The sequence below is a fragment of the Saccoglossus kowalevskii genome, chromosome 15, assembly GCF_978046115.1.
Source record: "Saccoglossus kowalevskii chromosome 15, keSacKowa6.1, whole genome shotgun sequence".
NCBI classification, from domain to species: domain Eukaryota; kingdom Metazoa; phylum Hemichordata; class Enteropneusta; family Harrimaniidae; genus Saccoglossus; species Saccoglossus kowalevskii.
In genome coordinates, this window is record NC_140655.1 from 2,590,629 (window position 1) to 2,618,409 (window position 27,781).

The 27,781-nt window shown below is 36.7% G+C and overlaps 5 protein-coding genes across 6 annotated transcripts in view; 3 read left to right on the forward strand and 2 right to left on the reverse strand.

Annotated features, from left to right (window-relative positions):
* The window catches only part of LOC100377642 (phospholipid scramblase 1-like), a 38,747-nt gene extending 14,601 nt beyond the window's left edge, over positions 1-24,146 (reverse strand). The window contains exons 1-5 of one of the 2 annotated variants that reach the window (XM_085508612.1): positions 24,057-24,146; positions 23,775-23,841; positions 21,245-21,374; positions 20,890-20,967; positions 20,471-20,547 (exon numbers count right to left, since the gene is read on the reverse strand). In XM_085508612.1, the coding sequence (XP_085364738.1) occupies positions 20,471-20,547; positions 20,890-20,967; positions 21,245-21,374; positions 23,775-23,780 (291 nt within the window). In that variant the 5' untranslated portion in view covers positions 23,781-23,841; positions 24,057-24,146. Of the gene's footprint in view, positions 1-20,470; positions 20,548-20,889; positions 20,968-21,244; positions 21,375-21,689; positions 21,839-23,774; positions 23,842-24,056 lie in introns of those variants that run through there. The other variant, XM_085508613.1, reaches the window with a different exon arrangement.
* LOC146733857 (ATP-dependent DNA helicase Q1-like) lies at positions 211-7,314 on the forward strand. The gene is made up of 3 exons (XM_085508611.1): positions 211-1,480; positions 2,984-3,157; positions 4,677-7,314. Exons 1-3 carry the CDS (start codon positions 1,365-1,367, stop codon positions 5,275-5,277), a joined length of 891 nt encoding a protein of 296 aa, XP_085364737.1. The 5' UTR covers positions 211-1,364; the 3' UTR covers positions 5,278-7,314.
* Positions 5,779-14,147, reverse strand: LOC146733858 (uncharacterized). Its single transcript, XM_085508610.1, has 13 exons — positions 13,098-14,147; positions 12,763-12,888; positions 12,167-12,345; positions 11,753-11,897; positions 11,409-11,528; positions 10,946-11,279; positions 10,178-10,527; positions 9,760-10,014; positions 9,095-9,479; positions 8,266-8,535; positions 7,739-7,978; positions 6,921-7,052; positions 5,779-6,421 (listed from the first exon to the last, which is right to left on the reverse strand). The coding sequence occupies exons 1-13, from the start codon at positions 13,551-13,553 to the stop codon at positions 6,072-6,074; spliced, it is 3,342 nt and encodes a 1,113-aa protein (XP_085364736.1). The 5' UTR covers positions 13,554-14,147; the 3' UTR covers positions 5,779-6,071.
* LOC102800557 (uncharacterized) lies at positions 13,983-17,994 on the forward strand. Its single transcript, XM_085490766.1, has 2 exons — positions 13,983-14,721; positions 16,934-17,994. The coding sequence occupies exons 1-2, from the start codon at positions 13,983-13,985 to the stop codon at positions 17,992-17,994; spliced, it is 1,800 nt and encodes a 599-aa protein (XP_085346892.1).
* On the forward strand, positions 15,844-16,927 carry LOC146733859 (uncharacterized; the record flags this gene model as incomplete). Its single annotated transcript, XM_085490767.1, has 1 exon — positions 15,844-16,927. A coding segment is annotated over exon 1 (1,077 nt), but the record flags the coding sequence as incomplete, so codon positions are not given.
* Positions 24,147-27,781: the final 3,635 nt, after the last annotated feature.

Consider the following 27,781-nt stretch of genomic DNA (forward strand, 5'->3'; position numbering starts at 1 on the left):
CCATTCATTTTGTCACAAATACCAGTTTTTCTTCACAACATCCAGTTCCAACATGCCTCGAGGACGCGGAAGATCTAACACCAGCCATGGCGGTCGCAAGTCTCAACGAAATCGTCGTACTCCAGCTCGCTTCCAAAATGTTGCGACTATAGACGTAACTGACTCACCTCCGCAAGAATCGTCAGCACACAATGGAGATCCCATAGCTGCAGTTCTGTAGCTCTGGATTTCGCTGGTGTCCGTTTTTGGCGTTTTCTGTTGCATCGGTAGTCTGATTCGGTCGTCTATTGGTAATTGCGAAACCCTAGAGCTACAGTACGAGACGTAGTCAGTTACCATACCGGACGACACAAATCCGTGTCGGCCAGGTTATTGACACTTTATTAGCAAAATTGGCTGTCTACGCTCACCTGTGTATGATCGATCGTTATCTAAACACATTTGACAACTATTCTGATTTGGATGTTCTAAATTACCGACGTTATCTACTAAAATCAGACGAATACCGGCGAAAACCCACTATTTACGCTTCAAGGTCAGCCATCTTGGAAATTTTGACCCATGACGTCACGGCGCGTCATAGTCTCGCAATTTCACGAATAAGCCACTCGATTGGAGTTGTGTTGAGATTTAATGAATATTATGGATGAAAACAACCACAAATATATATGCAATGTATAAAAAAAATCGAAACATGGTATCAGAAATAAAATAACATAATATAAATTAATAATTGTATTATTTTAATTATTTATTTTGAAAAAAAAAATGATAATAATAAAAATGAATTGTGGGTATTTTCTCACACAAGCCAGTGTTGTACAATAAAATGAGTTCATACACAACAGAAGTTGTGAGGCAGTTGTTTGGCGTTAAGATGGAAACCTTATTAGGTTATGAGTTGAAGAAGGACCAACTGGAGCTCATAACAAATATTATGAATAAAAGGCATACCATGGGCATATTGCCTACAGGTTTTGGTAAATCTGATGTATACATCACCCCGCCTTTATTGTTGGACCAAGCAGAGCCTGGTATTCACCACATATCCCTGGTTGTGAGTCCACTAAAAAGTTTGGTTATGGATCAAGTGGCCAACTGGTCATTAAAAGGAATAAAATGTGCTGGCATTGTAAACAGAGATGAAATGGAGGTGGAGACCATTGAGGGTGAGTTTATTTATTTTTGCTCTCAAAATAAAAATTAACCAGAAATAAAGTTTTTTTTATAGAAGTAGCTCATAATAAAAATAATAATAACTTTGTTACACAACCAAAAAATAAAATATCTTTTATCAAAAGTGACTCAAATTTTTTTCTATTATTTTTTAAGGTCTGAAAAGAGGAAGATACAGTGTAATTTTTATGTCACCAGAGAGTGTTTTGGAAATAGATGACTGGTCATTTATTTTAGAATCAGAAATATACACGAAAGGCGTATGTCTTGTAGCACTGGATGAGGCTCATGTTATTTGCACATGGTAATAAATTTAGTTAGTGAATTTATTTTACACATCCATATTTTATACAGAATTAAACTTATCCTATGACATTCCTAAGTTACTATAAATTCAGGTAAAAGTAATGGCAAAAATTAGTTTATAATACAAGAAATCGTTGTTATGATGTCATGTCCATGTTATTAGCTCAAAAGCTTATAGAAAGTTTATGGAATTAACCATGTTTGTCCCTGCATGAACACAGATGTCTTTTAAAGAGGAAAGTTTCAATTTCATTGCACTTGATGTTTATTTCTATGGGAGTGGCAGTCTCTTGTTTTCTATTGTTATGGTAATCTCATTGCCATATTTACTTCAAGATAAATCCAATTAAATAATTTCCCCTTTTGTTAGTATCTCGGACACTGCTGATCCAATTTAGCTGAACTTTGGTACACATGTACAGTTGAATAGACTGAAGAGGAATTATAATTCTGTAACATTAATTAGGTTACTGATCAATTAATTTTTTGTTAATATCTTATGAACTAATAGTCGAAATGACTCCAAACTTAGTATAAACAAACTTTATATTTTCTTACCAGGTGTGCACTATGCAGCTTAATTAACAATCTCATTTGCATATTTAATTAATTTTGAATTTTTATTGATATCTGTGAACTTGGTTTTAGCATACTTTATATTTCCATATAAGATATGCACTATTGAGATGCAACTTAATTAATTAGCTTATTTGCATATTTAATTAAACTTCTATCGGTAGTGTTATTGACTAAACATGGTATAAGCATACTTATACATTTCCATATGAGCTTTGCACCATGCATGCCATATAGAGTTTCAATTCAATTAACGGGTTCTTTTGCATATTTTATTATTTTGATTTATATATCTCGTGAACTGTTAGTCCAAATGTGACAAAATTTTTAATAGCGACGTAGTGTTTAGCTATAAGAAATGTACTCTTGATTTTTAATTTAATCAATGTGCTCATTAGCATATTGATTTTTGAATTTTTGTTGATATTTTGTGAACTGTTAGTTTAAATGTGACTAAAAAACATACTGTGTATTAATCTATGAGGAATGCACTATCGAGTTCACTTAATGAGTCGCTTTGCAGGTTTAACTGATATTTAAGTTTTGTTAGTATCTTATAAACTACTGAAATTTATTGTGACTGAACTTGGCAGGTGATGGGTATAATATGTAGTTATGAGTTGCCACCTAATTAATAGCTCATTTACATATTTAATTGTGTTTTTATCTCCCTCATACATGGGAGCATTTTTTTCATTGTACATTGCATTGAACAAATTTATATTGTTGCATACAAATATTTATACTTGATTCTAGATTATGTTAAATGAGTTTGGTAACTACCCTGGTCATATTACAAAAAAAAGGAACACAAAAACCAATGTTGAATTTGTGAATCTGTGTTCTTATTTTCAAAAATATGCTATGCCTTTCATTTGATACATGCTTATATCATATATTCATGGAAGTTTCATAATACCTGTAGGGGAGAAACTTTTAGGCCTGTTTACAAGCGAGTTGGAGATTTCCGAGGCCATTTCACAGGAGCAAGTTTGGCCATATTGAGTGCTACATGCACAGATAAAGTACAGAAGATTATTTTAAACACCTTGCATTTAGAAGACAAAGAAGTTTTTACAATAGCTAGGCATCCTGACAGGTAAATAACTACAATATTACATAATGTTGATCTTTATTTTAGAATAGTTAAAATGTTTAATGTAAGAAAATGTCATTTTATATAGGCCTAATATTTATTTATCAATGAAGAGTCAGCCAGGAATGAAGTTTTTAGAGGATGTTAGGTGGTATATTGATGAAATTAAATTAATGGGGAAAAATGCAAGAAAAGCAATTATATACATGAGGTCTGTATTTTTAATTAATCTATGTTGCATATAATCAAATATTCGGTAACAAAAGATAAAAGTTTCTCTCACGAACAAATTTTTATTAGTCTTTGAAGTAAATATTTTTGTAAACTAATTAATTTTATGCTAATAAATGTTTTGTTTTCACATATATTATATTGCATGCTTGTTCTTTTGTTATGTTTCTGTATATACATTTACACTGTAATTGGAGTAAAAAAAAATAATTACATGTTCTGACATTATTGGAAATGTACTGCATTGTCACTCTGCACAAAACCATGAACATTTTTACAAAAAAATAAATTAACTTGGAGGTTTCCTGTTAAGACTATAGCACAATTAGATGCCATTTGAAAGACAACACTTTTTAAGAGTTTATTTTATCCGTACATGATTTACTTATAAACTACAAACACAGTGTAATCAAAATATTAACTTTGAAGTTTTACATGTATATTGCTGCATCAGTAAATACTGTAAAATACTTAAATTTAGCTGGAATTAATTTTCCCTGAAAAGACTTTTTGGATGTTTTGTATGGCATTTTTTTCACTGATTTTTGGTGATTTGAATGTAAAATAAAGGAAAAAAAGGTATATTCACTGAATCACTCCTTCAGCGGAAATAGTGAAAATTAAATCCAACCGAAAATAAAGTATTTTACAGTATACTGATAAGTGTGGCATTAACAGGCTAAAATATAATGTATAGCCCTTAATTGCCAGAGTGGGTATTCACAATATGGACTAGACCAGGTCTAAATATTTCATCTTCTGTTTACCTCCTCTCAGCGAATTATACATGATTATTATCAGAAATTAAAAATAACTTTATTAGAAGTACATCATCAGTAGAAGTACATCCAAAATGATATTTTTTGTAAAACTTGATCACTTAAAGGGCAATACTAGTCATCATACTGTGCTTGAGCAAGGTCAAACTCCATGCAGTTTGTTGACAACACACCCCATGATGCAATGTTTACATTAGCAATACAAATACAACTGTGACTGAAAGAGAGCTTCCATAAAGTTAAAGAAATAAGGGAAATGTGCTTGCTTGGTTCAATTTTTGTAAGAAAAGTGATGTGTTAACGGTAAATCATAAATTGTTTATTAACACAAACGATGCACATGAGCAGTGCGATGACTATCACTTTTTAATTAAAGTATGACGTTTTGATTTCATAGTATTACATGGTTACAATGTATTATATAAGCAAATGTTCTACTAATAGGGCTACTAACAGTATAAATTAATTTAATGTCAAATTTAACACTACTGTGTTGTCAATACAAATTCCAGAACTCAAACCCAAACTGGTAGACAGTGGAGTAATATCATGAATTACTTGGGCAACCATGCATACATTGACCAGAAAAAAAATGTAAGATGTAGAATGGTCGATGTCTTTCATGCCAATGTGGAATTAGAGGACCAGAAAAGAGTACTGGAGAACTTTGCTCTATCAGACAGCACAATCAGATGCGTTGTTGCTACTGTTGCATTTGGCATGGGGATCAATATCCCAGATGTCGATTTGGTACTGCACTGGGGAGGGAGCAATAATATTTTGCAATATTGGCAAGAAGTTGGGCGATGTGGGAGAGATGTCACAAGGAAGGGTGAGGCTTACTGTTATGCAGTTAAAACCGATATTGTAAGGTGTGACGAAGATATGAAGAAACTTTGCAATAACTTGAATACAGGCAAAATGAAGTGTCTCAGAATTGCAATTCTTCAAGAGCTGACAATACCTGAAATGGATGCAGAATACCTGAAGGGTCTCACTAACCGAGATAGGTGTACACAAGCATGTGGGGAAAAATGTACATGTCATCACTGTGTATGTTGCTGTATCTGTAGAGGAGCCTGTCCATGCCAACATTTATCAGCTGGAGTATAGCCATACAACCCCTTCACACTAATCCAAACTTCATTACAACATATATTGACCACATGCATTATCTAATATTGATACATTTGAGTGTAATAATGACACTGATTTGCAGAAATAAACAACTCAACTTTCCATCCTTTTCAAAACATATTGTAAGGTCTGAACATTGCTACCCAAATCTGCATATTTATCATTCTTGTAGAAGAATGGCAGGACTTACAATGGGCCATACTAGTTTATATCTGCACCCTTTGTTGATGAGGCAGAATTTTCCAAAAATATTATGGGAAAAATATTTCATAATTCAGGTTGTATACTTGTTTGATAAAAGAGACCAGGAAATCTTATGTATGGAAACAACTATCAAGGTGACACAAATGAACTCCCTAACACTACAAGGATTATACTTTTGGATTTCCATCATATCATATGGTGAATTGTGATTTGGAAATATAACTATGCATGAAGGGGTGCAGATATAAACTGGAATGACCCAATACTGTGTAATACTTTATTTTCACGTAATTTTATTTTTAAGCCATAATACAAAACAGTAAAAATCTAATATCAACACTTAATGTCTAAAAACTGTCTTTCCTATACTTTACATTGTGTCTAGATATAAATAAAACATATGTACACTTGTCAACAGATGTTGTGATAATATTCATGAAAAACGTATATAGAATATCATGGAAACAAAGTATGTATTGGTGGCAAAATACAGTGCTGCAGTGACCATTTTGGCAAATTGCTAGCCTTCCCCACATATATTTTGGCGCTATTTATTGTAATTGATGTTACTCAGTTGGGAGACAACTTCTTTCAGCATCTAAATTTGTAGAATATTTGTGCAATCTGGTTCTTAATTTCTGTGGCATTTCTATTGTGATTTTGTTTTCAAAGTCAGGAAAATCTTTATGCCGCCTGCCATCCACTACATCAAAAAGGCCATCATGTCTGTATGTTAAAATAAATTTCCTAACATCATCTACATAAGATTCTTTGGATGCTCTTGTCCTTGAAATATGAATGTCAATGACCTTAGAAAAATAGGCTTGGTCCATCTTAGAGCCCAGATTCCCGACCAATTGACTGGTACGTGCAACTTGAGAATCACTGTACTGTCCATGTGTGTGCTTCAAGTTATCTGAAAAAATATTAAAGCAAGTTTAGTGTGTGCTTTCTGTCTGCAGAAATACTTTTAACCAAATTGTATGTACATGTACACTGTAAAACGTGTCTTTTTAGCAAGCATGATATATTGGCTGATTTAGCTAAGCTGTTATGTAGTTAATGTAATTATACAGTTCATGATTCAATTGGGTTTATGGCTATTGAAAAGACATCTAAAGATGTATTTAACACATAAAAGACAAATACGGTATGTAGATAATTCAAAGTGTTGTATAGGATCTTTAGGGTGACAATTATATCTGGTGATATTAAAAAGCTGATTAGTATATTCATTGTTTAGGTTAATTTTAGAACTGTATGTTGGGCTAAAACAAAATGTACCTATACTTTGGTTGTGCTCCAAATAGCTCATTAATTGCTTGACCATGTATAATTATTCATTTCAAATTGCATTATGTATCCCATTTCATGCAAGATCTGTTAAGAGTTTAACTTTAGTCAGAGAGACTTACCTTTGAATTCATTATTTAGGAATTCATTTACCAAATCTAATGGAATATTATGTCCAGCTCCACCTGTCAAATTTGCAGTCCTGTTATACTTTAGTTCATGGCTAATTCTTTGTGTCATCCAACCATTTATGCCTATAAATGTGATTTTATATTGTCTTAATAACTTTGCATGTGTGGTTATTTATTTGCCCATGATGATTAACTGTAAAAACTAGCACCATAGTGCATGATCTCTAATAAGAAACCAATCTACTCTTAATCAGAGTATCTGTAAATCTTGCATAGTAAAAGCTTATGTTTTACTGTACATATTTTGTAGACATTATTGGGGCAGTGGTACCAGTACTAGCACTCTCAGAATTGTATTGAAAATAAAAGACAATTTAATGTAAAATTTTGTTCAATTATTCACACCAACATTTTTTTCAAACTTGAAACATGAAGAAAACTATTATTTGGAGAGGTAAAAATGTTCTGCTCTGCAACGTTGTGCTTTGCCAATTATGGGTGTCTGGGTTTATACAAGCTTTCAGATTTTGTCTGTAGTGGTGATAATAGTGAGAGATACCTTGTGATGGAGACTTTTGACTTGCAACTTTTACCGTATTTTCTCTATTAAAAGAGCATCTCCAATTGTAAGCCAACAGTTGCATTGATTGTATACTGATTTATTAAATTGTATGATTTATCAAAATATCACCTTATCAGTACCTCTGTCATTTACACTAGTACCGATATGTGCTATTAATAGAGCAAATACAGTAATTATGTACCTCTATGCACTTAATCATGTTATAATTATAGCAACATATCATTACCTGCCAATAATCTGTGCCCAAGTATAAGATACTTGTAGTGATTGTTTGACCAAAAATCAATCATATTGATTCTCCAGGTCCGCATCATTGCCTCACCATCATTTTCTCTTTCCGAATCTTTTTCACAGAAATACTTCAAACCTTTCCAGGTCAATGCAGTGGTGTACTCTGCAATGTGATCCTTTTTATCTGATGCTTCTTTATACTTGTAACAGGCAACTGAACAATACCAGTCATCAACTAGATAATAAAATGTTGTCAGATGAACAAAATGTAATAGCTGTGTGGCTGTCTGTTACAAGTTTGTCTATAGGTTAGCAAACATAATTAAAGTACAAATTTAAAACACTTCTTCATTTGAATGTAAGCAAGCAAATACACTGCAGCTACCAATTTATATTTACATAATGACAACAAGTTCTGAATCATACAGCTTATCTGTATTCTTAAATAAATATACATGAGAAGGTAATTATATAGTCTACAAAAGAAAGTGTCTATGGGCTTGATGAATGTATATATATTACCTGGCAACTCAACTAATCCTTTGCAGTCAACATGAAAACGTTCACCATTCAGACAGTTATTACCGGCCATACATTTAACAACTTCTATACCAGGTTGATACACCTTACAACAAAATGAAACACTTTTTTCACAGTCTGGTGAACACCACCACTCTTCATCTTCTCCTGGAAGGTTATCTTCTTCTAAATTTACACATTCAATGTGGTACCACCTTCCTAATGCACAACTTTTGCCAGCGGAACATTCAATCCAGGTTTCACAATCCACACCTTTTTTAAAACAAAAATTTAAACATAAATACTTGTGACACCTTACTTTGACATATACTAAAGATAATGAATAACATGAAGAACCCAATACATAACCCCCACAAAATTATGTTTTTGTGTTAACACAACACACTAGCAGTAGTACAAGCCCTTTAAAGCAGAGTGAAAAAAAATCATTTTAAAAACATGATGTTGGTACACAAGTTTATTTTTTATATTTTATCTCACTTTTTGACTACTTTTAGCTTTGATGTTAATTTCTGAGTAAAAAAATGAAAATTAATCATTCACACTGTGACCAGAAACACTATAGTTATTATTATTTTTTTGTGCACTTGATGAAGATTACTAAGAAAATTATTAGTAAGTAAGCTTCATACAAATTCACTAGGTATAGAACCAACAATTATTTTTTGGCAATTTCACGTTGGTTATAGTCCAATTTAACACACATACTGACTACCACCCGATATTGTTAGTGGCCAGGAGAAAAAATGAATTTGGAAATTTATAGAAAGTCTTGTGATTGAGAAAATTGTGACATAAATTTATAGAATACCTTCATCTGGGTCACATATGCAGAATACTCTTGCATCTTCTTCATCATCACTATCAGCAGCTTGTGAAATAGAACAAGTATCTATAACGGGCCACAAATGTGTAACTACATTCTTTGATACAGTCTGTAGGTATTGTTGTCTCAACTCTTTCCTTTCTTCACAAGGAGAATTTGCAGGTTTGTCATCAATATCATCTAATCCCAACAGTTTGATGCAAAGCAGTGACACCAATCCCTCAGTAGTGAATGTTAATAAATCTGTCACTTCATTCATGTTATCCATTACTTTGGTTTTCACATTTTTGTGTTTAAAAACAGTCTTTATATTGTATAAAGTGCCTTTACTGCCAGCACTTTTAGCATTATACATCTTATCCATGATGTCCTAGAAAATATAAAGTTTTACTAATTACTACAATACCATTAAGATATAAACTTTGTATCTAAGGAAATTATGATACTGATCACCAAGTTGTGTAGTATTATTCATACAATAAATTACACGAATCAAGATGCACATGACTGTATAGTTCCATACATTTATGCCTGCAACTAGAATATAAAATGCTGTTGTTTAACTCAGTTAGAGAAGCACTTTTAATACAGCAAAATGCAATATGTACTAATAATACTAATATGACATAAGAGCAGAGGTAGATTCTTACTTGTAATACAATGCCACGTCTATGAAACTCCTGTGGAGCCGGTTCAAGTCCAGCTAGCCTATTAGCTGGGTCTTCACTAGCAGCCATAGATATGCGGGCATCAATCATTCTTTCAACTGACTGTTGATCACCATTACACAGTATAGTATATGGGGTTCCATCTGGCTGCATTGGCACATACTTTTTCAGGTGTTTCATTATTGCAAGCACCCCTTTGCTACTCCCTGGGTTTTCTTGCACTACTCCTAAATTTATCTGTTTACAATGATAAAGAAAGAATACATCATTGCTTTATCCTATATCATAATTTCACATGCTTATAATGCAGAATACTTGCACATGCACACATGTTAAGAATATGATATTATCTAGATATTAATTTACATACACCTGGTATTTAGGGGCAGGCTTAACTTACCACTTTACTTTTCTTCTTAGATAACTCAGACTGTTCATGAATAATATGTTCCACTACACAATCAGAATAAGAGCTCTTAAAATGTGTGAGATGTTTGCAGATTATCCTTGAAACAACAACTGCCATACGTTTTTCAAGGGCATCCCAATCCTCTTGAGAGGGAAGGAAAGAATTCAATGGAATTGTTGTAGCCAGCTCTCGTTTTTCATCATTTAAATGCATAGCAGGTACTCTGTTCTGTGTAGCAAAACACATCGCCCACATTAAAAATTTGTTCTGTTTAGACGATGTATGATACCGAGATAAACTTAGTTTCTGGACATTGTCCCAGCACAGACTGTATCCAGGACCTGAAAATATAATGAAAACAGACAAGTGGGTAAACATTATGAAAGGCTACTGCTGCCGGTGCAAGTTCAACTGGTAGCAAACTGCCATCTCCATGGAGCCATACATTTCCTATGTTATGTCAATCAAATGACCATGCATTTTACTGGTCCTGGTCTAAAGTACAAATAATATAATTTGTTGCAGATAACAATGAATTTGAATATGAGTATGCATGCTTGGTGGTTCATAGTAATAGCATAATTGTCACAATAAACTAGGGCTGCATGGGTATGAAACTATAACATATACTGATCATTTTTATAATTGAGGGCTTTACAGAATATGTAAATGCTGCAAAACCCAATACAAAATGAAGGAAAAACTAATTTACAACAATGTTAATTTTCTCTTTAGTGCAAAACACTATATATAACTTACATTCATTCAATGGTTGAATTCCACCATCACCTGTGTCTGGTCCAAAGAGAGAACGTCTGTAACTAACACCATCCTCCTCTGTAGATTTATCATCACTGCTTGCAGAAGTAATGGAAATTTCACTTTCACTGGCACTACAATCACTTTCACTGGCACTACAATCACTTTCACTGCTAGTAGTAGGACTAGTCATTAACTCTTGAAGAGGAATGGTAGTTACACCATCCGTTGTATGAACATTAGGCCTACTGTCCATATTATCAACATCGCCAAATGCAACATCTATGTCACCATCATCACTACTGATATTAGGAGCATCATCTCTTAGTTCTTCCTGTCAAAATATGTATTTAAAATGACTTTTAACATACACTTTTATTGTTAATAGTATTCACATTGACATTCATTGTATCCATTATCTATTCATCACCAATAGCTATGCAAATAAATTCTTATACGTTACCTCTATCTTGCTTTTCATGTCATACATTTCTTTGTCAAAGTTTTTTCTCATTCTGTCTATTGTGCCACGTGTTCCATTTACGCCCAAACAAATACCAACATGCTGGAAGCACTTGAAAAGCTGCATAATTGAAAAAAATAACATAATCTAAAATAAAGTCAGTTGTTTAATAAAATTAGATTAGTAAATACTGTGGGCATACTGCATACTGATAAATAAAGCAGATAAATAATACAGATTGTGCAGAAGCCAGAGATTGACATGAAAATATAATTTAAAAGTCTGTGTATTTACAATGTCTAAACATTGGTTGGCATGAAATTATTGTTATGTATGTTCCATACCTTCTGACTACAGCCACTTTTATACATTTGAATGGAGTTAAATGCTTGTATTATATTAAATTTTCTTCTTTTTCTTAAATGTAGCAAATTGCACATAATCATTCCATATGCTGGAGTTAGTTTGCCACAGCTACCATCAGAACGACTACAAACACAAATATGAAATAAATGCCATTAATTCTTAAAATAATGCTAAAGCAGTTTTCTTTAAATATTATGCAATTAAGTAAGTGATAAATCCAATCAACACTCAATTGAATAACACCCTCTCCCAAATATGGTTTAAAAACTTTTGTTTTTCTAAACTGGCATACTTTATGTAAGTGATAATTCACACAACCTTGTTTTCTTTCCTGCGGCACATTTAATAAAATTTATACTGAAAAATTGTCATCTATAACAAACTTTACTTACATGTCTATCAGATTATGACTACGTTGGGTAGTTAAAGCTGCTCTGATGATACTGGTCAGCAGAGGTAGACCACAATTGACCTCTTCAATTATTTTTTCCCATTGAAAAGACTCGCATGTCTCTTTAGAAAGTGTCATTGGTCTGCTTTTTTTAATGTAATTACCAACTTCCTTCCTTACCTATAATAATTTTCAGTCAAAGAAGTTTAAATATATTAAAAAGAAATATTAAATATCAAACATTTTCCTTGCATTATATTACTGGAAATGACATTTAAAATACTGTATACAACTAGTTGTTTGATTATGCAGTAATCTGAGGTTAACCATTAGGAGCATCATTTTGCATTAATTAGTAACATCTCTACTTAGATGATTATTTCCACAATGTTTGCTAACTTTGTGTCCTTGGCTTGTTTTAGCACAAATGCCAGTCATCATTGTCTGACCTCTAAACCATGTGATGTTTACAATTCCTTTGTTTTATGCCTAACTGCCAATCAGATTTGTTCTAACTTTATTATTCTCATAAATAAAAGTGTGTTGAACCAAAGACAATTGGTTGAACACACCAAAAACAACAACTTTAAAACCTACCTTGTTGCTTATAACAGTAGCAATTTGTTTCCGTGCACGAACACTTCTGTGATACAGAATGCTAATAGCAGACTCATAATCATGTCTCTTAACAGCAAGAATGACTCTTTTCACAAATGTTAATTTCTGTTGAAAAAGAAGCTTTAATTAGGGTTATTGTAACATTTTTTTTTTTAAGATTTGAAACATGTGAAATTAGGTTTTTGCCATTCAATCAATGTTTGAGAGAAAGTAGTACAATAAATTGTGGCACTTTCCTTTCAAATAATGAATAGAGTATCAAACACTTTAAATAAATTATTTTATTTAACACTAGTATTTAATATAACACTAACCTTTGCTGTTTCATAATGGTTTTCATCAGCATCCTCCACATTTCTATGTTTTTTAAGAGTGCGTGGTGTTCTGGTTGGAGTACATCTTTTTCTTTTAAGATGAAGATATGTACCCTCAGCACATCTTGCAAAAAAACCCTGCTTGGCTTCTTTCCCTTCTCTAATTTTTCTTCTAGATTTTTCCAGAAGTGCATAGCAATCTTGACATAGGCACCTGGGTGCATCAGATTTGTGGCCTAGGGGTGTCAGGTTTGTTTCATACACTTCATCCAGTGCATCCTTGACACACTCTACTTTACCAACTTGTTTCACAAGAGAATGTCTCTTATATCCTTTTGCCTTTACCTCAAATGCATTCCCACAGTTGATACACATAGACATGGTAATGGATATGGAGGTGTAGCAAACACTGGCTTGTGTGAGAAAATACCCACAATTCATTTTTATTATTATCATTTTTTTTTTCAAAATAAATAATTAAAATAATACAATTATTAATTTATATTATGTTATTTTATTTCTGATACCATGTTTCGATTTTTTTTATACATTGCATATATATTTGTGGTTGTTTTCATCCATAATATTCATTAAATCTCAACACAACTCCAATCGAGTGGCTTATTCGTGAAATTGCGAGACTATGACGCGCCGTGACGTCATGGGTCAAAATTTCCAAGATGGCTGACCTTGAAGCGTAAATAGTGGGTTTTCGCCGGTATTCGTCTGATTTTAGTAGATAACGTCGGTAATTTAGAACATCCAAATCAGAATAGTTGTCAAATGTGTTTAGATAACGATCGATCATACACAGGTGAGCGTAGACAGCCAATTTTGCTAATAAAGTGTCAATAACCTGGCCGACACGGATTTGTGTCGTCCGGTATGGTAACTGACTACGTCTCGTACTGTAGCTCTAGGGTTTCGCAATTACCAATAGACGACCGAATCAGACTACCGATGCAACAGAAAACGCCAAAAACGGACACCAGCGAAATCCAGAGCTACAGAACTGCAGCTAGAGATCCCACTGTACTACAGTCCACGAACTTCCCCAGCGATGTCATCACAGTTAGCAGAAGCGAACTCGCAGATCTCGTTCGTAGCCTACAACAGCAAGGAAACTGTCAAACGCAGCCGAATAATATTTCGCAACCGCCGGCTGCTCCACAACTGTCGGCAAGCCTCGTGTCATCACGCGACCCAAGCCAAACAACGCCATCAAGTTCGACGCCAACTGACTCTCTCACAAATAACAGCCTTCCGATTACCTTGCCAATAGCTAGTCAACATAATGCGATCGTACACAATAATACCGCTCATCAAGACAATTCGATGTTTCAACAACTTCCAGCTACTACAAGCCAAGCATCGCTAGCTCACGCTAATCCTAGTCAACAAAGTTTTGCTACCGGGGGTCATTTCAACGCAACCAAAATGGCCGCTCCCATACAACGTTTCGCCGGTGAGGGCATTCTCACTTCCGCTTCCGGTATCAACACTGCGACACAGGCGATGCCGATGATGAACAATGCCAGCATTGCAGTTCCTCCTATCATCCCACCTGCAGACTTGTTTTTACCATACGTCGACCAGCAAATACTCAATCAACTAGCAAACCGGGGTAAGTTTGTTGATTTGTCCGATTTACACCCTGACTCAAGAAAACCAAATGCCACCCAGATCTCAAACACCCGAGTGGCTTTGGACTCTGATGATCCCTCAGTCGCTGTTCTCTCAAAACATGCAAAAAAGAATGAAATTCGCGATTTAGCAAACTGGCTGGAATGTTGGTCAACATTTGCTGCCTATAGGGCACATTATTTTCCCCATGAGGCTGTACATTTATTCAATTACCAGCGTCACATCGCCAGCCGAGCTCTTGAGTTCAAGCCAGAAGCATGGGTCACCTATGACAAAGAATTCCATCTAGATTACTCACGTTACCCTGGCCTACGGAACTGGAGTTTGCCTAACAACCAACTTGACTACAAATTCTGTCAACAAAAACTCCATCTGCTCATTCCAACATGTCCTGACTGTCATCAGAAAGGTCATACCAAACAGGAATGCCAACGAAGCAGGAATCCTTATACATGGGTGAACGAATCTGCTGACAATTATAACAATACAGTGTGCCGTAATTTCAATCAAGATCGCTGCGAAACTCCATGCCGGTATAATCGTCTCCACATTTGTTCGTCTTGCCACTCTGCAGGCCACACTGCCATTAGCCACCGCGATACCGAGACGAAAAACCAGCTTTTTCGTGGCTACACACCACGACCCTTTCACGCCAATGATCATGCCAGCTCACGTGGTCGAAAATATGCACCCAAGCACACCTCTTAAGCTCGATTCCTTTGCGCAAGAACTGCACGATCACCCGGACAAATCATTTGTAGCAGCCATTTTATTTGACATTTCTCATGGGGCTAACCTTGGATTTCGCGGCAAGCACTACCCAAGATCTACACGCAACGCCAAGTCCGCTCGCATCAACCCCTCTATCATCACAGAATCAATCCAAAAAGAACTCAAACTTGGTCACACTATCGGACCATTTAAGCGTCCTCCCCTCAAAAACTTTGTTTGTAATTCTCTTGGCCTACGGCCTAAGAAAAGTGGGGGTTTTCGCATTATCATGGATCTCTCCCAACCTACACTTGACAGCGTCAATGACAATATCTCAAAAGAAGATCATTCATTGGTCTACTCACGCATCGATGATGCTGTAGCCTTCATTCACAAGCATGGCCATGGCTCCTTACTCGCAAAAATCGATGTTAAACACGCATTTCGCTTATGCCCAGTTCGGAAGGAAGACTGGCACCTGCTCGGGTTTTTTTTGGGAAGGATGCTATTTCTTCGACCGTGTGCTGCCATTTGGGCTTCGCTCAGCACCATACCTCTTCAACCGCATTGCTGATGCCATTCACTGGATCGTTAGTCATCGCGCAAGGAATACGGATTTTCTACACTACCTAGACGATTTCCTGACAGTTGGACCGGCAAACACTAACGCCTGCCAGCACAATATGGATGTTATGCTGCAAAGTTGTCACCACTTGGGGGTACCCATTGCTACAGAAAAGGTTGAGGGTCCCTGCTCTGTCATCACCTTTCTAGGGGTGGAGCTTGACACTGTCAACATGGTTATTAGACTACCTAAGGACAAGCTTGCGGATCTACTTGTCAAGCTGCCAAGCTGGTTGACTCGCCATACATGCTCGAAACGTGAATTGCTCTCCCTCATTGGATGCCTCAGTTTCGCATGTAAGTGCATACCAGCCGGCCGCATCTTCCTGAGGCGCATGATTGATATCAGCATGACAGCCACCAGTCTTTCTCAAGTCATAACACTCACTGACGAATTCTGGCACGACGTTCAATGGTGGTGTGACTTCTTGCCATCTTGGAACGGCACAGCATCCCTCCTCAACCCAAACTGGATACCGTCCCCAGAATTCGAACTGTTTACAGACGCCTCAGCAACACTTGGCTACGGGGCATTCTACAAGGGTCATTGGTTCGCAAACACCTGGCCTACATTCATTACAAATGACCCTTTATACTCTATTGCCTGGAAGGAACTTCTACCAATTCTACTATCTTCCTTAATTTGGGGCCACTTGTGGTATGGTCTTCGAATACGGTTTCACTGCGATAACATATCAGTTGTCCAAATATGGAAAAAAGGCTCCTCATCATGTCCACGGATCATGCAACTTGTCCGACTGCTGTTCTTCACTGCAGCATCTAATAACTTTCACGTCATGATCTCACATATCTCAGGGTTTAATAACGATATCGCTGACTCTCTCTCTCGCCAACAGATATTGCGGTTTCAACGACTGGCACCTCAGGCAGACAGGGTCCCAACCAAAACTCCGGACCTGTGCACCCTCTTAACGGCTCCGATGTGCGACGTAGTCCCGTCAACCTCACACAACAAGCCTGCCACTACATCAACCTGAGCATTGCACCAGGTACACGACGGACATATCATGCGGGACAAACTCGCTATCTTCTCTTCTGTCGCATGTATGGAATGAATCCTTATCCACTAACGCAACGCTCAACGATTCTGTTTATGACACATCTCGCAACATCGTCACTTACCTATGGCACGCTAAAAGTTTACCTCGCAGCTATCATCCGTGCACACATCGAAGCTGGCTTCACCTCATCAATACGCGACGACCTCCTGCTTCACTTCACTATGCAAGGCATTAAAAGACATCACGGCGTGCCAAATCGTGTAAAACTCCCAATCACCATTGCACTAATGCGAATGCTTAAGAACACCGTCGCAAACCATCCCACTATTTGCGACCATGACAAAGCTATGTTGTGGTCTGCCTTTACACTGGCGTTCTTCGGCTTCTTGAGAGTCAGCGAATTTGTCGCACCCACGTCAATGACCTTCGATCCACAACGCACTTTACTGACGGCAGACATCACGTGCAACACAGACCTCGTCATTGCGCTCAAGGCGTCTAAGACAGACCCATTCCGCCTGGGATGTAACATCATCATCGCACCCTCACAGTCATCGGTCTGCGCCGTGCAGGCATACCAGGCGTACAAAGCACTACATAGTTCCGTCGCTCACCTACCCGCATTCCAGTTCGCCAACAGTAATTTCCTCACGCGGCAAGCTGTTAGCAACCACATTCGAGACCTTCTCACTCGCGCATCTGTACCAGATGTTAACCGTTACACTACTCACAGTTTCCGCAGTGGTGCAGCCACGACAGCTGCCGACGCAAATCTCCCGGACTGGTTGATCAAGGCACTGGGCAGGTGGCGCAGCGACGCCTACCAGACGTACATTCGCACACCCCCCAGCATCATCCGCTCAGTTCCGGGTCACTTGTCACTTGCTCTTCCTTAACTGTAATTTCGACATTTGTCTTGAGATTTCATTTCGTTTTCGTTACATGTATTTGCAGTGTATTTAGTTTAATGTTTCATCGGTCTAACCATGCTTTGTTTTATCCTATCGCGATAGACTTTGTAACACATCATCCTGCCTTTAAATTTGGGGGTTTCCACCACAGACCAAGCAGACTTTACACGGGTACCCACGCTGTCCATCCCCCTGGGGTTGTGAGTCTATCTGCAGGCTCCCGCCAGGGGGACGCCAGCCATGACGCCCGCCTGTACAGTCTCTGCTGGTGGAAGGTTGCAACCAGGTACCACGCGCTCGGCGTCATGATGCAATTCACAGGCGAGTCGCATCATGGAGCTGTTCGCTGCGACGCCTGCGTCTGCAATTCGCTCCCCCTTCCACTTTTGCCAAAACCTTGTGTCTTGTGTCATTTATTGAAGCATTAATAGTATGATTATGAATATAATTTATAATCTGTGTTAATGCTCAATTATGACATGCATTGACCAAGCTGACATCCCCCTTTCATATTTTGACACCTCCCATGCCACATTGTACTTCATGCAATATTTGCTCACATTTCGTCCTTCAGTCGGATTTACATTAATTAACACCAGACTGTTCATTCGCTTATCCGTGCTCGCATCCTCTTCAAGCATCAGTTCATTTTGCCGCACCGTACGATACACATCGTCTCAGCAGACCTCCCACCCACCCATTCATGCAAAGGTCTCTATATACCAATTTCTATACCATTACCGATCTCACTCAAGTGTAACTCATGTTTATCTGCTCATGAACAACCTTAGCAATAAACAGGAAAGGGGGTTTCCACCACAGACCAAGCAGACTTTACACGGGTACCCACGCTGTCCATCCCCCTGGGGTTGTGAGTCTATCTGCAGGCTCCCGCCAGGGGGACGCCAGCCATGACGCCCGCCTGTACAGTCTCTGCTGGTGGAAGGTTGCAACCAGGTACCACGCGCTCGGCGTCATGATGCAATTCACAGGCGAGTCGCATCATGGAGCTGTTCGCTGCGACGCCTGCGTCTGCAATTCGCTCCCCCTTCCACTTTTGCCAAAACCTTGTGTCTTGTGTCATTTATTGAAGCATTAATTGTAGATAAATTAGGTTGCAAACTAACAGTGTATTCTAATTTAACCTGACAACAATTCATGTATGTAACGAAGTGCAAAAAACTCATTTTGTCGTTTTTGAAGTCCATTCAATTTCATGTTACAAATGTTCTTATTAGTTCCCCCCGGACTCATAATTTCATCTCTCTGTGTGTGCATCCCTCTGTCTACATTCATATGTATTTGGGACATGCCTGAACCGACCATGTAAAAACTGCACACATACATAGTACATATATTGCTATGTACGTACAATAACGTTTCCAATTTAAGATGCTAAATCATTTAAATAAGTCCCAGGTCACATATCCATATATGGGCATCCGATATGTGAGCTATATCTCTTGTCTGGTGCCCTCAATACTGCACTGAAAGCATGTCACTGACTACAACCGTGCATAATATATTACAGCTACGCATATTAATGAGATTTTATGATGCCATTTATAGAAAGCAGATAATAAATATCGGAGGTACATTACTTGGGGTTTGCAACTACGGTGACATGATACCAAGATCCCGTTTCAATCAAGCATTCCAACTCAGAAAAATGTGATACTGGGATGTCCAGGTGGATCAAAATACATGCTCACAATATGACGGATTACGATAACTATATTTTCTGTACATTTTCAATGTATTACATTTTTTCACTATGAATGTGGTAATACATGTTATATTGTTTTATTACTAACCGCCTATGTCATGTCAGAAGATCGTAGTATCAGTCTCGCTATCTACGAGATGAGACTTGAATGAGATCTTGGCATGATGTCACCATACAGTACTATATGCGCATTGCAAACCCCAAGTTATGTACCTCTGTTAATGTACATGAGTTTCAACTCTGAATACCCTTATATATATACAATGTACTGTGGAGCACCTACATGTTATGCAAATTAGGTACTTAATATGTACACAATTGAACCTTAAACTAAATATGTATATGGCCTAACCTAGGCCACTTAAGTTTCATTAAAAATCTGATCAGTGATTCTTGAGATCTATATTGATAGGAAGCTGTGTAGTATGCAAATTAAGTAATAAATATGTACAGATCTCAACCCAAAATTAATCAGGTATGTGCACTTACGCACATGCATTGTTCAATCGTGTTCTAACTTCACAAACACATGTCACACATATGTGTATGTATTTGATCCATGGTGGCTTAATGATGTCTGTTTTGTTTACTATTGTATACTAGGTCAGAATTAAGTATGAATTCGCCGAGCCACCATGTGCATGTGCGAGGTTTGTGTCATCCTCGGACACAGAATCCTTCTGTGAATTAGTGTAACAATGAAGACTATAACATACATTAACACCAATTCCCTACCTGTCCTGCGTTGTCTGATATATGCATAGTGAAGCCTCTAGCGCCCCCACAGCATTGACGCATACACGCAGTACTTTCTGTTGAAATAGGAGAATGTGCAAACATAGGCCAACGATACAGCTATATCAGACAACAAAAGTATATATCGTAACAGCATTATGTATTGTATCAACTTAAATGTAAGATTATTATGTTGAATATTTGTGAATTACTAAATTATAAAAGCCGATTTGACGGAGGTCACATGATTTGACCTCACAAAATAGCCTCACCGATAGAGAACCCCATCTGTATGTAACAAAAGATGTTACCAGGCACTTATTGCCACCCACGATTGGTGTGCTTGGAATGAAATAAAAAAAATCATTTTCAAGTCTGGGTCAATTGAATATTGTTAAACAAGTGTGATTTGATCTCACCTTCCTCTGCGTAGTAGCATTGCTGTCCAAGACTGTTCGCAATAACAAAACGATTTCTTGTTTCCCATCCAGTGAACACTGTATTGATACAGAAAATAATATACATACTCAATACAGCGTTCACAGTGTACAACACTGCATGCAAATATAGATGACATTGGTTTACTTGTTACAATAATGCATAATTGGCTAAAAATTATCATGTGGAAGTCCCATTTGATGGAGACTGTACATTTGGTAGCCTCATCTGCATAGTTCAGCAGAAGACAAACTATTATTTTGTTTCTGGTTGACTTCTGTACTTCCATCACAAAGGTATAACAGGCTGCGGAATGGGCTTATAATTGCTGCATACCTTCAAATAGTTCCACCTTTTGTTTTACTAATAGTTGATCTACTTGCGTTAAGTATTCCAGCCCAGGAGGACAGAATTTGTCAGCCCATCCAAACCCCTTGGGTTCATCTCCAGTAGGCTGCATTGAGACCTGTACATTATAGAAAGAAATTACATCTGTTGAATCTGTATGAATCTCTTATATCACAGTTCAACTACAAATGAACATGGGGTGTTTCACAGGTCGTTGTCTGTCTATTGTTTCTCACTTTAAACTAGAAATAGAAAATGGTCACTTTCAAGTGATTATAAACGCTAGCCTGGCTGAGTTAAATTAAATCTAATAAAATAAAGTAGCAGAGAGATTGAGTAAATAGATTAAACACATATACATTATTTCTCAAAATGATGTGCTCATATATAATAAATAGTGGGGTGTGTTTATGTTGACCACAACTAATATTACCTTTTAGAGGGGAAAATTCTACAGTTGAGTGGCATTTGAGGAAATGTTGGCCTTCCTTTGCTGTGAATACTGTATACTGTGAATTCCAATCTTCCTCTTTACAGAGATGGGGGGGTGTGACTATTTACTTGATACCAGCGTCCTCCTTGGATTCCATCAAATATGTGCAAATGAGGTCATTCAGGGTCTGCTGCCTGCCAAGTATGTTTTTGTGGCAACTATGACAACATAGTTTTGTTCCGTTCCATTTTGTTTAATTTGTTTGGTAGCAACTTTCAGCGAGATCATTTATTTTGCGTCTTGTTACATTTGCTATCAGTGTACATAACCAACTTAATGAAAAAAATATGATATTCAACAGTTCATTGTTTCCAAACAGATGTTTGTTTCTTTATAATGGGACATTTTGAACTTAACTTTTATTTGCATATTTTAGAATATTTAATGATTATTCTAATAATTATTTCAAAGGGACATCTAACATTTGATTCTTGTTTGTATGTTTGAACTTCAAGTTATTATTTTGTCATACAAACTTTCGTCTAAATATTGAGATATTATAAATGTCAGTGAAAATAAATCAAAATATGATCCAGAAAACAGGTCTCGTGATTCAACCACACGAGTAACTCACCTGTTTCACATTCAAAACGACCGCCGAATGACGTGTTAGTTCATGTGAAGTGCGCGTGGAATGTTTTCGTACTCATTGCTTCACCTGTCTCTCTATTATAGTGAGTTTATGATTTTTATTAAGTAAATCTATGACCGTGTTGACATGCAGATCTTAACAGAGGGGCTTTAAATTAACATATAATGATTATAACGGATATACCACTCGTCTCACGGGCCTATGTCAAACCAGGCAGCTGATTGTCAAACATTCATCTCTCAAGTTCCTGTTATTTTGTTCTTGATTTGCTAATGCAATATGAATGAAAACATGTAATGTGAAATACTACTGTTTGATTTTGTAGATAGATAGATAGATAGATAGATAGATAGATAGATAGATAGATAGATAGATATTTTATTTGACACAAAATTTAGCATGAATGAAAAAAACATACAATAAATCAATGGTCAAGAAAAACACAAATAAAACAATAGACTAAACTAAAGCTTAGAAATAAAATCAATAAATTTTCCCAAGCAATTGACAATGAAGCTATCTTTAGTGCCTAGCAAGCACTTGAATTTCTCATGAGTTGATAACTTGCAAATGTTATCATCATAAATTGCTAATTCAGCTTCAAATTTAGTACGAGCTTGTACAATCTGACTATTTTTACATGTGAGTAATACATGAAATTCATCCCCAATAGCCTGTTCATTACATAGAAAACAAAACCTTTGCTCTGGAGGTGTTTTATTATATCTAAGTTTTTCAATTGGCAATGCGTGAGAAGAAATGCGAAACTTAGTGAAGCTGACCCTGTGTTGCACATTTTTGATTTGTTCTAAATATGGTTCAAATTCAAAATTTTGTTTAAACTTGTTAAAAGTACGTAGCTTATTCTTTTCTGGTTTAAATACCGTTGGCAACCAGACTTTATTATAGTAAACTTGTTTGAATTTGGTTTTGAATTCTATAGTGTTAGATTCATCGCTAATTTTAGTTAATGTGAATAATCTTTTGTATGTTGATGGTTTATCATGAACTGACAACGTTATCCTTGTAGCACACGATAGAAAAATGAAATTCTTTATCACAAATGTGCGCCGATTGTGTTGATGCCTAATTGACAATCACTACGCAATGCTTTTCATTTTTCAACGGACGCTAAATATGCTGTATTTAACAAGGTTATTAAAATACGCATTTTTCGTCTATATTACATTTTCAAGTAACGACACGCTGTAACACAGGGAAACGTGCGTAGTAACCATGACTCTGAAAGTCTGTTGTTAAAGGCCAGTTGCAATGAAAATATTGTCACCGAAGGCAAATGGAATGACACTTGATTATAAAATTAGATACAATTATGTGCATATTTCAGGGTCTTAGATTGAGGGGTTATGTGAACTGCGTTTCCAAACGACATGAAGGAAGCATGTATAAATGGTAATAACAAAAAGACGTACCGTCATTTTGTGAAGTCACAGGTAGTCCACTTCCAGGCAATACAGTATAACGTCAATGGCCGTGTCTCTGGATATGAAGGATACAGTGGTCAATGTGCAAATGTTTCGTATATTAATGGAAATTGCTGGTCACAGCCTCACTTTCATTTAGCCAAATATTGACCCCACGTCGTGGTGGAGGCGGTTGAACTCGAGCGCATAGGTTGATCCGCAAATGCTTAATTACGGTCATAAACACGATTGATTTTTTCCCGTTGTTGAGGTGGTCATTTGTGTACTTACCATTATTAAACGAGACAGTGAGTAACCGATGTTTACACAGTTATCAAACACATGTGATTCATTTCATTTTACACATATGTCACATGACTACGTTACTATAACTACCTATGGATATTTATAGCAACAACACGAAAGTACAGTGGCTTTAGATTTCCTTTACATTGCAATTGCGCCTCTATTGTGTTGGGTTCGGTGAATGTCGCCATGTTGACCCAAATTACACAGAACATAAATTACTATAAACCGATGACGATGTGTTGACTTACTGTCAACATTTACAGTTGTGGACATGGCGTATCCAAGACAACTTGTACAACCGATATCGAACTGCTCGATTTGAAAGTATTCACGTATAGCCCACATATTGTAGCTTGAATTTTTAAGATTAGAACAGAAACCCATGGACGTACAAGAGAAACCATAAACATGTCCATAGGGCGGCACGGGGGCAGTTGCCCATCAGGAAAATGTAGGGGGCGACGCCCCTCCAAAATCAAGCTGAAACCCTTTGTGTCAGCCAAATTTGTCCCTCAAAATGCAGAAAATAACGTTTCAGAGGGTCTAGATTACACAATTTTTAAGGGGGAGCATGCCCCTTAACCCTTTGGGGAGATCGCGCCTTTGGCGATGTTGGTGGGCAACCCCCCCTCCCCCCTCCCCTAAGCAAAATTTAGTGCCGCCGCCTCTGCATGTTTCGCTTGTAGGTTTGCTCTGCCAGTACCCAGTGAAGACGATTCACGGTCGATTCGTCCCAAGACACTTTAGTTTCATTGTTCAGCATTACGATCTTGTACAGGGAGTTGTCAATTTCTCCTTACATGAGCATGGTATAGGCCTTGTATTTTTAACAAACTAGAAGAAAAAATAATGTCGTCTGCACGCGACTTCGTTTATATACTGGTAGCAAGAGAGTTCAAGCTTGATGCAAATAAAATACAAATGGAAAGTCCAACATGTTCTTACAACAGTATTTGTATTCACTCAACTTTTACCATGGTTACCATTTTTTGACGTACTAATTAATTATAGTATAATCATGAAATATTAAATAACTTGATTTTACGATTGACGTATTAACGTATTACAAAGTGTAATCAGGGAGGTAGAAAAGGGTTATACAACAAACGACTGGGGTTCAGCCTTCGGGTGATGTTGAATTTTGGGTTGCTTGGCTGATGTTGAATGCACGATGAGTGCATGACCACGATTAGACGATTAGTTTGTTGTTCGGATTTTGTTGCACATTTTGGACGAGTTAGTATCGAGCTAACATAATAAATCGGAAGAATCGAGTTGGGCCGAAAGTTATTAGGAACGAATCGAACGTCCAACGTGAAGACGTTGTGGGTGGGACAACCTCCCAGTGTTGCTGTAGTGTTTATATTCAAGTTGTAGCCACCTAGTGAACTTACCTAGTGGGGATGTTAGATACCCCATGGCACACAAAGTGAAAGCGAACGTTTAAACAAACGTTTTATATAATTTCATATTCCTATTTAGACAAAACTAAAAAACTGTCACGATAAATTCATGACGTACCTGTACCGGGATCAGAGTGCTGAGAGCACAGTGGCTGAGAGTTACTAAAACTTGGTATGCTGTGAACTCACATTGTTGTCCAAATTGGGGTGAGACACACTATGGTTGTCAATTACAAGGTCATGGACGGTTAGTAAGGTACATAAGATTGTTGAAACGTCCATATTTTCAGCTTGATTCAGGAATCTTCGATGGTTTCAAAAATTATTTTACAAATTGGTCAGCACAAGCCGCTACTTAGTCTTGGCTTCAGTCCAAACAATTAAGGCAATCAATTAAGGTCACATTATGACTTGATTGCGAAACGGTGGTATACAGACGAAATATAACCACCCTTACCACCGTCCCTCAACACCATTGAGGGACGGTGCCCTTACCACCGTCCCTCAACACCATTGAGGGACGGTGCCCTTACCACCGTCCCTCAACACCATTGAGGGACGGTGCCCTTACCCACGATTCTATTATTATCTGCAATACCATAATTTAACAATCACGTCGCCTTCATTTGATACCCCAATTTCTCAACTGGATACCGCCATTATTGACAAAACCATCGTTAAGTAATAATAATAATTATTTTTATTGCGTTCGTATCCCTATTAGGATTTTGAATAAAATGCAATACCGATTACGCCACCGCTATTAAAATGCAATACAGATTAGGCCACCGCTATTACCCGTGATACTACTATTTCGCCCATGACACATACATACTCCAGACCAAATGCTCACTCAAAAAATAAACTTAGAACAATAGAATATTTAAAACAGAGTTTAAATTAGAACGCTACCTAACTGAACTCCAAAATATTGAACTGCGACAAATTCTAACAAAATTCAGATTGGGAAACCATTGCCTCAAAATAGAAACAGGCAGATATACTCACACTGCAGTGGAAAAGGGAATTTGTAATTTCTGTACCAATAACCAGGTTGAAAATGAATATCATTTCATAATGACATATTCAAGATACCAGACAATATATATTGAATTATGTATGGAAATAAGGCAGCAACACCTCCCCTAAATTTAACGCAACAACATTATTTTGATTCTCTATATATATATGGCCAAGTTGGCATTAGGCTTTATGAAGGCTTTACTAAGTAAACACGTCTGGTCACTCAAAGAAAAAGATATTGAATATAAAATACAATGGAAAATTCTTGCTCGCGGTAGCCCGTATAATAGCTCCAGCAAACGATGTATTTTATGTTTGAAAGAAAAATTCATCATAATTTTTAGACCCCACCACTCCACATTAAACAAAAGAAATGGAACTCGTATCATCATGCCGACACAGATCAAAAGCTCTAATATGTAACAATTAAACTTTCTATTTAATTTTAATTAATATGTTAATTTGCGAAGCTTATAATGTATGTTCTTTGGTGCAGTGAATGATTAAACATAAAGCTCCTGATGAGTGAGGTACTTGTACCTTACGAAACAGTGCTGTCGAGTTTCAATATTCATGTAGTTGTGTATTAATTCCTCTATCACCGTATTCACCCGCTCTACTTATACTTTGTATTGAGCACTTTTGTTTTGGAATAATCGACAATTGTATCTACACTATATATATATATATAGTGTATATATATATATATATATAGGAAGGTAGTCGATTATTCCAGGGGAGAGTGCTCGATACTAAACGATGAGTTTGTAGAGCAGATTTACATACGTGGACAGAGAAATTAAGACACGACTACATGAGTAAAGTTCACTCTACAGTACTGTTTCGTAAGGTACATGGAGTACCTCACTCATCAGGAGTTAAGACTTTATATATATATATATATATATATATATATATATATATATATATATATATATATATATATATATATATATATATATATATATATATATATATCAGTTCTTTTTATTCAAGCCTAGCAAGGTGTGATAGAATTGGCCTGTTATGTTCAGATTCAAATAAGCATGAACCACTAATTTGACAGGGAAGTGATACTTATAATGCAGCAAGCTGTTCTAATTGCTGTTGTGGTAGAGTTTTTCTATTTTCCTGTCAAATGCATTTATTGGTCTACCGAAAAATGAAAATAATGTTCCCTGTAACTTAGACTCTTATTGATCAAGGCATTTTAAAAATCATGGGTGTTAACTCCCCTCAAGTTATGACCCGTTGTCCCCTACAGAATAATGGTTGCATCTA